Source organism: Ananas comosus, linkage group 17 (genome assembly GCF_001540865.1).
Source record: "Ananas comosus cultivar F153 linkage group 17, ASM154086v1, whole genome shotgun sequence".
Classification (NCBI taxonomy): domain Eukaryota; kingdom Viridiplantae; phylum Streptophyta; class Magnoliopsida; order Poales; family Bromeliaceae; genus Ananas; species Ananas comosus.
In genome coordinates this window covers 7,590,643-7,603,707 of record NC_033637.1, presented here as the reverse complement: position 1 = coordinate 7,603,707, position 13,065 = coordinate 7,590,643, and the positions used below count along the sequence as shown (strand labels likewise).

Here is a 13,065-nt window from a genome sequence, read left to right as displayed (position 1 = left end):
TCTACACCGGTCACTGTCGAGGGTGATTGACTTGAGCTAGAGGAGACTCAGGCGATTCCGTAGCATCCTGAGGGCATCATTAATGTAGATCTCGATCAGATGGCTGGTATCGAGCCACTTGATGACGTACCCCATGCTGATCTCGATATTGATGTAATATCCGAGATTTTATAATAAAAGAAATTCGGATTCGGAATTTGAAATTTAAATTCAAATATTTTGTATATATGTATATATATATGAGTTTATTGGTGGAACGTCGAGAGGGTTGGTTTCGTCGCAAATCGGCGACCAAATCGAACGAAACGAAATTGCAAATTCGATGCCCCAGTCATGCTGAACGCGCTGGCGCGATCCGATCGAAAATCCGTGTCACGCCCCGGATTACTCGTTTTCCCCGGGCACGCCGACATATTTGCCGTATATAAAGGAATTTTCCCTGTATACGAAGCGATAGCTATACATGTACCTATAATCATACAAAAACAACTAGTAGTATAGAGCTGCTAAACTGAAAAATATATATATATATATATATATATATATAAACCTCGAGGGGTTTGTACATACAAAAATATCTACTATAACACTCGCTCCAGCGAGTACTCAGACAACAACCATATGTACATAAAAATCCTAAAACTACCTATAGAAGGTACACCTCTAGCTCTGCAACTCGTCTGGAAGGGATCTAGCTCGCAACACCCTTCTCACGCTCAATATCAGGAATAGCAGCAGCCGCAGAAGAAGGCTCTNGGTACACCTCTAGCTCTGCAACTCGTCTGGAAGGGATCTAGCTCGCAACACCCTTTCCACGATCAGTATCAGCAGTAGCAGTAGTCGCAGAAGAAGACTCTGCAAAAAGGGGTCAACAACTGGGTGTAAGAACTACTGCAAAAAAAAGTAGTCTTCAGTGGGTACCGCTACCGACCTCAATGGCCCACCCACTAAGTCTACAGAAAATATGCTCAAGGATAGTAAAGGAAGCTGGAAAACACTACAGCTATATGCCACTATACTATTGCTGACCAACACTAGCTATCTGTAGATATAAACAAATATGCAATCTCTGACCCTGTAAGGAAAGGAAAACCGCGAAACGTAAATCCGAACTTCGATCAAAATCGATCGAAGACGAGTTCGGAACGCTTTGGAAAGGCCGAATGCGTCAAAAACGCATAAAGTGCATTGTAGGGGGCCTTGGAGAGCGAGATAGTGCAAATCTGCACATTGCAGAATTTTTGTACTCTCGGGGACCGGTCCCTCAGCAGGGGATCGGACCCCGTATGCGTGGGAAATGGCAGATTGTAATCCTGCGCACAGACTTGCTCTCGGCGTCTGGTCCCCCCTAGAGGGACCGGTCCCTGTAGCCCGAAAATGCCCAGTTTGGGCTGTGTAATATTTGAGTTGTTGAGGGGGTTATTTGCATATATGACATTATGAGAGTGTATAGAAGTGGGTTTGGCTCATTTGTCTCTCTCCCTCACACTATCCTAACCTAAATAGCTCTCTCTCTCTCTCTAAGATATTTCTCTCTCTCTTCAAGGAAGGAGACAAGGATGAGGACTTTGGAGGAGATTGAAGTTTGAAGGAGGTTCTTCTACTCCTCCTTCTTCTTCTTTGGATCATTGGAGAAAGTTTGTTTAGGTAAGTTTTGAGCTCTAATGGTAGATTCCTAGGGTTTTGTTTATATGCTCTAGGATTAGTTTTGGTGAAACTCTAGGATGCTAAATAGATGGAAAATACTTGATTCATGAGATTAAATAGAGTATTTTGTAATATTAGCATCTAGGGTTCCAAAAATGGGGTTTTGTAAAATGCTTGGGTTTGATCTAAATTGAACCTATGTAAACCTAATTGTCAGGGTTCCTGACGTGTTGGCGAAGTCGGTTCGGCGATCCGATGAACCTACGAGAATATATCGCCAAAAGGGTGTTTTCGGCTTCGTTTCCGCCTGGAAGGCCGAGGCGGCGACTGAAAATCACGAAATCGGATCCCCAACCCTGTTACATCGCTAAGAGGTGGTTGGTGTCATCCCGAAGCAGTTGGGCTTCCCCCTATGTCTGAGTTACATTGTTGATCTCATTTTCTTGCATACTAGTATTATGCATGATAGGGTATTTGGATAGTTGCATTTCGATTCTTTGCATGCTTCCTTGGTAGTGTAGCATTGATGTCATGCCCCGCTCCCCGCTTATTTGGTTGGGTTCGGGCCACGTCAACAGACGCCGAATAGATAGGGCCTCCCCTGCCCGCCCAAGGCTGTAACAACAAGTATAATTAAGCAATCAAACAAAGAGATTTGCAATTATACAAGGCTTGCACGAGGGCAAGCAACAACGGAAGCGAAAGATCTAAGCTAAAACATACAACCATACATAATATTTGATTACATTTAAACCAAATACTAGTATACTAAAATTATTACATTCTTTTTCCTTTCATTCATAATATCTTTTACATCTTAATCATTCAACCCCAAAATACATAAAGGTTTACAACTTTTACATCTCTAGATCAACAAAATAAAAGTTGATACATGTACCCAAAAGGAATGACTAAAATGCATATACTCCGGTGGCCACTAGCTATGGCGCATGACTAAAATGCATATACTTCGGTGACTAAAATGCATATACTCCATAGTTTTACTTTGGCTTTTACCCAATCTTACCGGTTAACTTGTTAACCCTAATAACTGACAACCCAAAATCCCTTTCATTCAGGGAGGCTCAAAGCACTACAAGACTCGAGGGACCGTCTTCAGGGACCGTGCTCCCCGTGGTGACAATTCCGGAACGCACCATATGAGGGGGAGCTACCACCCTCAAGCCAAGACTTATCGTGAGCATCGATCCAATTCCCACTTAGGAAATGTATAGCCACTAGCCACAATGCCACTATCATAATAGGTTTCTACCTATTTATTCATGCCACTCTTTAGGTCATTCTTGTCACAATGCCATTAATTGTTAAATCTTGTTTAACGAGTCATTTCTCGATGCCAATCTTGTCTCTATTGTCAATGTCACCTTTGTTTACGATTATCATAGTCTCGGTCTCACATTCACACAAGTATAGGGTTCCACAAACATGTCCACTATGGTTCATATCAATCTTTATGTTCATCTACGTTAGAAGCATGTAATTGAAGTCCAACCATCTTTTCCATGTAATTAACCCTAATATGCATGAATGACTATTGACATAATGCTCAAATAAAAGGTGAGATAGACATAGAAGGGAATCCAACGATTCCGGAGTGCACCCCCCACCTCGAATAGTAGCAAAGGAGTTGGGTTCGATTCTCGTGATTTTTAGACTCCTATTCCGCCTGCTGCGGTGATCTGTACCAAAATAGAGCCAAATTAGGCTTTTTATTCAATATCTTTACATAGTCTTTTCGTTTGGCCGAACCAAACGCACCAACGCGTCGGAAATACCCCTAATTAGGTTTTCATGAGATCAATTTACCTCGAAAATGCCCTAGGGCAAAAGCCCCAAATTCCATGCCCTAACAATGTCATATATGGATTTTCCCTAGATTGATCTTGTAACTAAGTAAATTCTAGTTTAGAATCATCTAGGAAGCTCTCTAATACCATTTCTAAGCCATTCGTATCCTTCCTAGTGCATCTAACATGATCCCTAGTTAACCACCATGAGAGCACCTTGAGAAAACCATGGATTTTCATGGGTTCAAGGTCTCAAGAGAGTTTCTAGCTTTGCAAGAAGTCCAAAACACTAAAACTTAGGGTAAAAATCCAAACCCTAGATGTGTTCTTGCATAAACTCACCTTAGCCCTAGCTCCTCCCAAGTTCCACCTTGATGGAGACCTTCTAAAGCTTTCAAAACCCTCAAAATCCTCCTCCAAAACCTTCCAAGCCTTCTCCTCCTTACTCTAGGGCAAGATCTCTAGAGAGAGAAAGAGAGAAATGAGAGAGGGAGAGAGTTGAGGTGTTTGCTGAGAAGGGGAGAGGGGTTGGGTTCATTTATAGTGTACAACAATTGCAACTAGGCCCCCCAAAAATTCTTATTTGCAACAGACTTTATTGTTGCTGCCAGACCAAACTATTCTGGTACTGACCAAAGTGTCACCAGTAACACGATTACGCAGAGGCAAACCCGAGAGCAGCTCTCGGGTTTTGCAAAAGTGTACCGGTACACACCAGGGGTGTTACCGGTAATACAGTCAAAATTTCTCAAACCCGAGAGCTATTTCCTCTTGGCTTGCAATGTTGTACTGGTACACTTTGCCCAGATTACAATTTTTCGCATTGTTTCGATTCTACTTCGCACCGAACAACGTAAAAATCTTTCTAACTATTTTAAACTCACTTTTAACCCTTCCAACACAGTTGGAAAGCCAATTAGAACTTGTCCAACCATTTTTATCGGCACTTTAACCCAATTTGGGTAAAGTTCGGTAATCTCTCTCGAGCTTTCAATATGTTACATTCTCCACCCCTTAAAATTAGTTTCGTCCGCGAAACTACTTAATCGAAATCTAGATCCGTACCTCAACTCAGTTCTTCGAAGCGATGAGGATGACGCTCTTTCATCACGTCCTCTAGTTCCTAAGTATCTTCCCGATCGTCGTGGTTGCTCCAATGGATTTTAACATACGAAATTTTACGGTTCCGTAGTTTTTTCACTTCTCGATCGACGATGAATGCCGGGAACTCCTCGTAATTCGTATCCTCTTGAAGCTCCATCGGCACATACGAGAGAATATGTTCCGGATCATGAACATACTTGCAGAGATTGGATACATGAAATACATCGTGCACTCCAGCAAGCCTCGTTGGTAATGCAAGCTTGTACGCCACCGCGCCGACCCGTTCCAATATTTCATACGGTCCAACATACCGGGGACTTAACTTCCTACGGACTCCAAACCGTTTTACTTCTCGCATCGGCGATACCTTCAAGAATACATGGTCTCCAACCGTGAACTCTATATCTTTCCTTTGCTTGTCGGCATAACTCTTGTGCCGAGATTGCGTCGTCGCAAGTCTTTGTCGGGCAAGACGAACTTTCTCCTCCGCCTCCCGAACCACCTCGAGGCCAAGAGCAACTCTCTCGCCCACATCGCTCCAATGAATCGGCGAGCGATATTTTCTTCCATAAAGGGCCTCAAATGGCGCCATCGCGATGCTTTCTTGATAGCTATTATTATACACGAATTCCGCCATTGGTAAGTGACCATGCCATCTGCCCTTGTAGTCAAGTACACACGCTCGAAACATATCCTCAAGTATTTGAATAGTCCTCTCTGATTGACCGTCACTTTGAAGATGAAATGCCGTACTAAAGTCGAGCCGTGTGCCCAATACACCTTGTAAGCTCCTCCAAAAATGTGATGTGAACCTCGGGTCCCGATTCGATACTATTGACACCGGAACCCCGTGCAGTCTCACAACCTCCTCGAGATATACTTGAGCTATATAGCTTGTCTCCCGACCAAGTAGTGTGGATCGGCAAAAAGTGTGCCGATTTCGTCAACCGGTCCACAACCACCCAAATCGCATCATGCCCGGCTTGAGATCTTGGCAAACCGGTCACAAAGTCCATCGTGATATTTTTCCACTTCCAAACGGGTATAGATAGACTTTACAACTTCCCCGCCGGGAATCGTCGTTCTGCCTTTACTTGTTGGCACGTGAGACATTGTGCCACGAACTCCCCTATGTCCTTTTTTATGCCCGTGAGAATGCTATAGGGAGATTGATGCGCTTCTTGCATAATCGCCCTCCGAAGATTATCGTCCTTGGGCACACACCAACGATTTCTGAATTGTAGTGCGCCGTTGGTCCCAATGCCAAATTCATTGGCATTACCGCTTTCAACTTTACCCCACACCTTTTGGAGATATTCATCGAAAACTTGCAATTCTTTAATTTCCTCCAATAAGGTTGGTTACACAATCAATGTGGCAAGTGTTGCCGGCATTCCCGGCGCCACAACCTCAAGACCAAACCGTTGCATCTCTTTTTGCAATGCCGGTTGGGGTGTAATTGCCGTCGTCAAATTCTCCGCCGACTTTCTACTTAGAGCATCGGCCACGACATTAGCCTTTCCAGAGTGGTATAGAATAGTGACATCATAGTCCTTTAGCAACTCCAACCACCGCCGTTGTCGCATATTTAACTCTTTTTGGATAAACAAGTATTTGAGATTCTTGTGATCGGTGTAGATCTTACAATACTCACCGTACAAGTAATGCCTCCACAACTTTAGCGCGAAGATAACCGCCGCTAGCTCAAGGTCGTGAATCGGATAGTTCTTTTCATAACTCTTCAATTGGCGCGAAGTATAAGCTATAAGCATAAGCTATAACTTGGCCATTCTGCATCAAAACACACCCGAGACCGATATAAGAAGCATCACTGTACACTACATAGCTCTCCCCCGGTGTTGGTAGAGCAAGCACCGGGGTCGATGTCAACCTTTCCTTTGGTACCTCGAAGCTCCGCTCACAATCGGGGCTCCAAATATACTTCACCCCTTTGTGTGTAAGGTGCGTTAGTGGAGTAGCTATCTTAGCAAACCCCTCCACGAACCGCCGGTAGTAGCCCGCAAGTCCAAGGAAGCTACAAACTTCCGTTACACTTGTCGGGCGAGGCCAATCTTTAATTGCCTCAACTTTCTTCGGGTCTACCAAGATGCCGTCACCGGATATAATGTGACCCAAGAAAGTAACCTCCGAAAGCCAAAATTCACATTTCTTTAATTTTGCATATAGCTTTTCTTTTCGGAGTGTCTCCAACACGATCCTCAAATGCTCCTCGTGTTCTTCCTCGATCTGAGAATATACCAATACGTTGTCAATGAATACCACGACGCACCGATCCAATAGCGGACGGAAGATTCGATTCATCAAGTCCATAAAGGCTGCCGGGGCATTAATAAGCCCAAACGGCATAACCGTGAACTCGTTGTGGCCATACCGCGTATGGTATGCCGTTTTGTGCACATCCTTGGGCCGTAACTTCAACTGATGATACCCCGATTGAAGGTCGATCTTTGAATATACCCTTGACCCTTGCAACTGATCAAATAAATCGTCAATCCTCAGTAACGGGTACTTGTTCTTGATCGTCACTTTGTTCAACTCGCGATAATCAACGCAAAGTCGAAGCGTGCCATCCTTTTTCTTTACAAATAGCACCGGAGCTCCCCACGGAGACACGCTCGGCCGTACAAAGCCTTTATCGAGCAAGTCTTGTAATTGAGCCTTCAACTCTTTAAGTTCCACTGGTGCCATTCTATAAAGAGCCTTCGAAATTGGCGCCGCCCCAGGAATCAAATCAATGACGAACTCGACTTCCTGGTCCGGTGGCAATCCCGGTAACTCCGCCGGAAACACATCTGAAAATTCGCACACTACTCAAATGCTCCCCAAATCCTGGTGCTCCTTTTGCGCTTCTACCATTGTCGCCAAGTAGGCTACACATCCACCCTTTATCATTTTCCTCGCTCTCACCGCCGATACGGTCGCCGCGAAGCGCCTACTTTTACATGCCCGATATACTAATTCTTCTTGATTAGGTTTATGGAATGTGATCACCTTACTTTCACAATCTATAACCGCGTAATACTTAGAGAGCCAATTGATCCCCAAGATAACATTAAAGCCCCACATTTTGTTTAGCACCAATAGGTCTATCGGCATAATCCAATCACCGATCTGTACTGGACAAGATAAGCACTCGTCATAAACACGGAACGAATGCTCTGGTGTATTCACCGACCAATAGTCCTTATTATGCGTGACCTCTATGTCATGAGCTTGTGCAAATGACGTCGCTATGCATGAATGCGATGCACCTGTGTCAAATAATGTCCTAGCTCTAGCGCCTCTGATAAGGATAATACCTGCCACCACATCATCTGGTACCGCCGGCTGCTCCTCCACCTGAGTGGCAAATACCCGCCCACTAGGTGCTCGAGAGGCCTCCGGCTGACGAGGCGCTGATGAACGTCCAGCAGACATAGCGGGTGGCAGTCCCGCCAGCTGTCGCTGAGTATACTGAACTGAAGCTGATGACGAAGCAGGTGATGCACCGCCTGGGCACTCTCGGCCTATGTGGCCCGCCTGGCCGCATTGGAAATACCGCCCCTCCCGCTGAGGGCAAGCAGTAACTCTATGGTCTCCGCCACATATCACGGACGGGTAGGTAGTCTGGCTCTGTGTCTGACTCCTGCCTCCTCGCCACTGTGATCGCTGAGGTCGAGGGGGTTGCTTAGAACTCGACTGCCCCGCAGATCCACTAGCCGCCCTTTTCTTGGACTTATCCCTTTCCTTGTCCATCTCGAATGCTTCGCACTCCTCTCGCGCAATAGCATTGCCGCGCTCCACCTAAAGCGCGTGGTCAAGTACCTCCTCATAGGTCTTCAAGCGGAACGCATGAATAACCTTGAATATTTCGGGTCGCAACCCGCACTCAAAAGCCTCCGCCCGGTCCCTATCGCCGTGAACTGAGCTCGGCACGCAGTTGACTAGGTGCGTGAACTCCCTCTCGTACTCCCGCACCGACTGGCTACCTTGTCTTAACTTGTGAAAATCTTCTTTGATCTTCCGCTTGTCACTCTCGGAAAAATACTCCATCAATAGCATCTCCCGAAACGCCTCCCAAGTGACGGAAGCGAGATCCAACGAGTGACTCTTTTTCGCTTGAGTCCACCACAATCGAGCCGACCCTTGGAAACAGTGAGCTGCTGGGTGAACTTTATCCTTCTCGAGGGTATAGATGTCCTCAAACAACGCTTCCATCATGGCCAACCACGACTCCACCAACCACAGATCCTTTACATTGCCGTTGAAGGTCGGAGGGTTGAATCGCTTGAAGGCCGTCAACACCGCCAACAACCGCTCCTGCTCGACCTCAAGTACATCGAGAATAGGAGCCAATGAACCCGATGCAGTCGGAGGAATAGCCGTTACCGATGCCGCCGCCACCGCAGGAGGTGGTGCTACAGGTGCAACAGGTGCCGGCGGATCCTGAGATACAGGTGCAGCCACCGCCGCCTGTTGAGCCATCAACTCATGGAGTTGTCCAATCTGCTCCCCCTGTTGCCACATAGCCCCGGCCAAAGCCGCTACTTGGGCCCGCATCTCGCGCACTTCATCCGACCCCGTCTGCCCGGGCACCTCAGGAGGCGGTGCCGGTGCAGATCGCGTACTAGGGCATCCTCTTGGTGCCATCACGTCCTGAAACGTAGCACACATATTAGTACTCGACACACGTGACCTTCACACGTTCCAAATAACTACCCAATTAAGCGAAAGCAATCAAGCATAATTATTTTCAACCTCCGGTGTTATGTGGTCGGCCGCCCCGCACAATTCCCTTAAGTAGAAAACAAATTAACACTTGAATTCATCTCTAATTCCTTTTAGAGAAGTACCAATGTGAACCCAATCAATTAGCTTCCGCAATAATCCAAGTCCACGTTAAACGTTTCATAAGTCCCTAAGGTCTCCAATCCTAAGGTCTCTAAGTCCATCTTAGACTTTTGCTTTCACCACGCTCTGATGCCATTATATCTGTCACGCCCCACTCCCCGCCTATTTGGTTGGGTAAGCGAAAGCTCTAAGCTAAAACATACAACCATACATAATATTTGATTACATTTAAACCAAATACTAGTAAACTAAAACTGTTACATTCTTTTTCCTTTCATTCATAATATCTTTTACATCTTAATCATTCAACCCCAAAATATATAAAGGTTTACAACTTTTACATCTCTAGATCAACAAAATAAAAGTTGATACATGTACCCAAAAGGAATGACTAAAATGCATATACTCCGGTGGCCACTAGCTATGGCGCAAGACCCTTGCCTTGATCTTCCGCTGCCCCGCTCGCGCTCTGATCTGTAGGGTTAGTGGTATGAGAACTACAACGAAGTTTTCAGTGGGTTCGGCAACCGACCTTGCTGACTTACCCACTAGGTCTATTCAGGCATAAATATTTCAAAGAAAAAGAAAAGTAGCCATACTAATGCTAATACTATGCCTGCAAGAAAGCTGTCAGTGGATATTATCTATATATATTATATATTATATATATATATATATATATATATATATATATATATATATTATATATATATATATAATCAAATATGAATGATTATACATACATGCTCTTTTCATAGTTTTACTTTGGCTTTTACCCAATCTTACTAGTTAACCTTGTTAACTCCAATAACTCACAACCCAAAATCCCTTTCATTCGGAGAGGCTCTAAGCACTACAAGACCCGAGGGACCGTCTTCGGGGACCACGCTCCCCGTGGTGACAATTCCGGAACTCACCGCTTGAGAGGGAGCTACCACCTTCAAGCCAAGACTTATCGTGAGCATCGATCCAATTCCCACTTAGAAAATGTATAGCCGCTAGCCACAATGCCACTATCATAATAGGTTTCTACCTATTTATTCATGCCACTCTTTAGGTCATTCTTGTCACAATGCTATTAATTGTTAAACTTTATTTAACGAGTCATTTCTCGATGCCAATCTTATCTCTATTGTCAATGTCTGTCACGCCCCGGGACCGATCCCTTTGGCCGGCCCAGGCACGTCGAACAGACACCAAACGGACAGAGTCTCCCCTGCCTGCCCAAGGCTCAACACATGTACAATTCAAGTAGAAAGAATGCACAAGCAAAAATATATACAATGGCTTACACGAGGGTAAGCAATAGCCAGAATGAAAGAATATTAGACTAAACAACTCACAAGTAGAATGATTAACTTTTAACCATTTACAAGCATTCAACTATCACATTTGCCTTTACATTGCTTTTCATCATTTCTTTTTACATCACATTTCCTCAAAATAAAATATTATATTATTTTCTTTAACATCTCTAATCATTAAGTACAAAATATGATATAAGGCAATGCATCTACTAGCAATATATGAAAACCCGACTCGGGTGGTCTCTGTCTACGGCACGATACCTTTACGCGGTCGCTCGCCGGCTCACTCGGTTCCGGCTCTGTGAAAATAGTGGGGTGAGAACTACAACGAAGTTCCCAGTGGGTTCGACCTCAATCTCACCGACTTTCCCACTAGGTCTAACTCAGGCATAATAGAAGGAAATAAGCAGATAGGTAACCAACTAAACAATGCAGCTAGTATGCCTGAACAATGCTATCAATAAGAATGTTCAATATAATACTCATGAAGAATGCAAGTTCTTTGATCTCTTGTTCAATCTCATGGCTAACCCGTGGGTTTCGCCACATTAACTCACCAACTCAAAATCTCAATTCGTCGGGGAGACTCCTACGATCCGACGGGGACCGTCCTCTGGGGAACAGCACCAACCCATTAATAACAAACTTCGGAGCGCATCGCTCGAGGGGGAGCTACCGCCCTCGAGCAAGGACTTATAGCGAGTATGATCCAATCCTTAACTCTAAGGATGTCAAGTTCAATCCGTTCCTTAACTATAAGAAAGTTATACACAAATGACCCTTAGCTCTAAGGTTGTATGTCATTGTGTCTCAATCTCAAGTTATTTGCATTCTTTATTTCTCAATCATGTCATTACACTAACTCTAGTGTTCTTTATGCCATACTTGTTCTCTTTGATGCCACACACTAACTTTAGTGTTCAAATACTTTAGCATTCATATCCTCATTAATGCCACACACACTAACTCTAGTGTCATTATTGCATTTACTAATGTCACTCGATCTACGTGTCATAGTGTCACCTTTGTCCTCTTACCTCAACTAGGTTTTTATGTTACATCTCATGCATATATAGGGTTCTTAGGTTTTTAACCATCTCATAATGCAATTGTACTCACAACATGCAACATTCACATAAACATCATTTCATTTACCCTAAAATGCATGCAACAATACATATATGTATGCTCCATGAGTGACGCATTAGACATAGAAAGAATTTCAAGGAGTTTGGAGAGCACCACCCACCTCGTAGGCTTGTTAGGATGCTACGATTAATTTCTCAGAATTTTCGGACTCCTATTCCCCGTACTGCGGCAATCTGTACGAAAATTGATCTTTTTGTCAATATCCTTGCATAGGCTTTTCGTAACGTCAAACCGAGCGCACCAACGCATCGGAAATACCCCCAATTAGATTTCTAGAGGGTCAATTTGACTTTGGAACCCTCGCATGCAAAAGCCCCAATTTGGTGCCCTAGCATCAACATACATACAAAACCCTTGTTTTGATCTCTAAGGGAAGCAAAAGAAAGCTCCATATCATCTAGAGGTTCCATTAAAATCATCCTTAGGTCATTCAAAACCCTACTTAGGGTTCTACCATGAGAGAGGTTGAAGCTTACCTCAAAGCTTTCCCTTTCTTCAAGCTAATGGTGAAGGAGAGGGAGTTGCTTCACTCCTTTGCCTTCTTCTCCACCTTTTTCTCCGTCTTCTTCTTTTTCTCCTTCTTCTTCTCCTTCTCCTTCTCCGTCTTCTAGAGAGAGAGAGAGAGATAGATATGAGAGGGTGTGAGAGGGAGAGAATGAGAGAAAAGAGCTCTCATACCCCTATACTTAACCCATTTGTTGCATATTTGCATTTGAGCCCCTCTACTTTCATCTTGTTACATTGCCCAGAGTGGGCATTTTTCGGGCACGGGGACCGGTCTCTCTAGCAGGGGACCGGTCCCTGAGAGCACTCTTGCAGTTTACGCAGCCGGGGTCCGATCTCACCCTGAGGGACCGGTCTCACGGGGACCGGTCTCTCCCCGCAGGGACCAGTTCTCGAGAGCTGCTCTCCTGGGACTTAGCCAATTTTCCACTTCTGGGCTTTTTACGCGCACGGGGACCGGTCTTCCCGCCAGGGATCAGTTCCCGAGAGCTGGTTTTCCAACACTTAGCCGTTTCCACCATTTTCACACCTACAGGGACCGGTCTGTCCCACTAGGGACCGGTCTCCGAGAGCTAAGCTGCGCGCAGAGTTTTCTGCCCAGCCCAATACGCGTATGGGAACTAGACTCTCCCACTAGGGACCGGTCCCCGAGAGCTCAAAAGTTGCAGTTTGCAGATTTTTGATTCTCTAGCTCT

The 13,065-nt window shown here is 44.9% G+C and overlaps 1 protein-coding gene across 1 annotated transcript; it reads right to left on the bottom strand.

Annotated features, from left to right (window-relative positions):
- Positions 794-9,209, bottom strand: LOC109722893. The gene is made up of 4 exons (XM_020251071.1): positions 8,982-9,209; positions 8,484-8,879; positions 7,970-8,363; positions 794-855 (listed from the first exon to the last, which is right to left on the bottom strand). The coding sequence occupies exons 1-4, from the start codon at positions 9,207-9,209 to the stop codon at positions 794-796; spliced, it is 1,080 nt and encodes a 359-aa protein (XP_020106660.1).

Bases quoted from the DNA above. Each gene is read 5' to 3' on its own strand.
- LOC109722893 (XM_020251071.1), bottom strand. From the start codon at position 9,209: ATGGCACCAAGAGGATGCCCTAGTACGCGATCTGCACCGGCACCGCCT. The intron at 8,880-8,981 runs GTAGCACCACCT...GAGGTCGAGCAG, and splicing joins CGCCGGCACCTGTTGCACCT to GAGCGGTTGTTGGCGGTGTT. The intron at 8,364-8,483 runs GTTCACGGCGAT...CACGCGCTTTAG, and splicing joins TCAACTGCGTGCCGAGCTCA to GTGGAGCGCGGCAATGCTAT.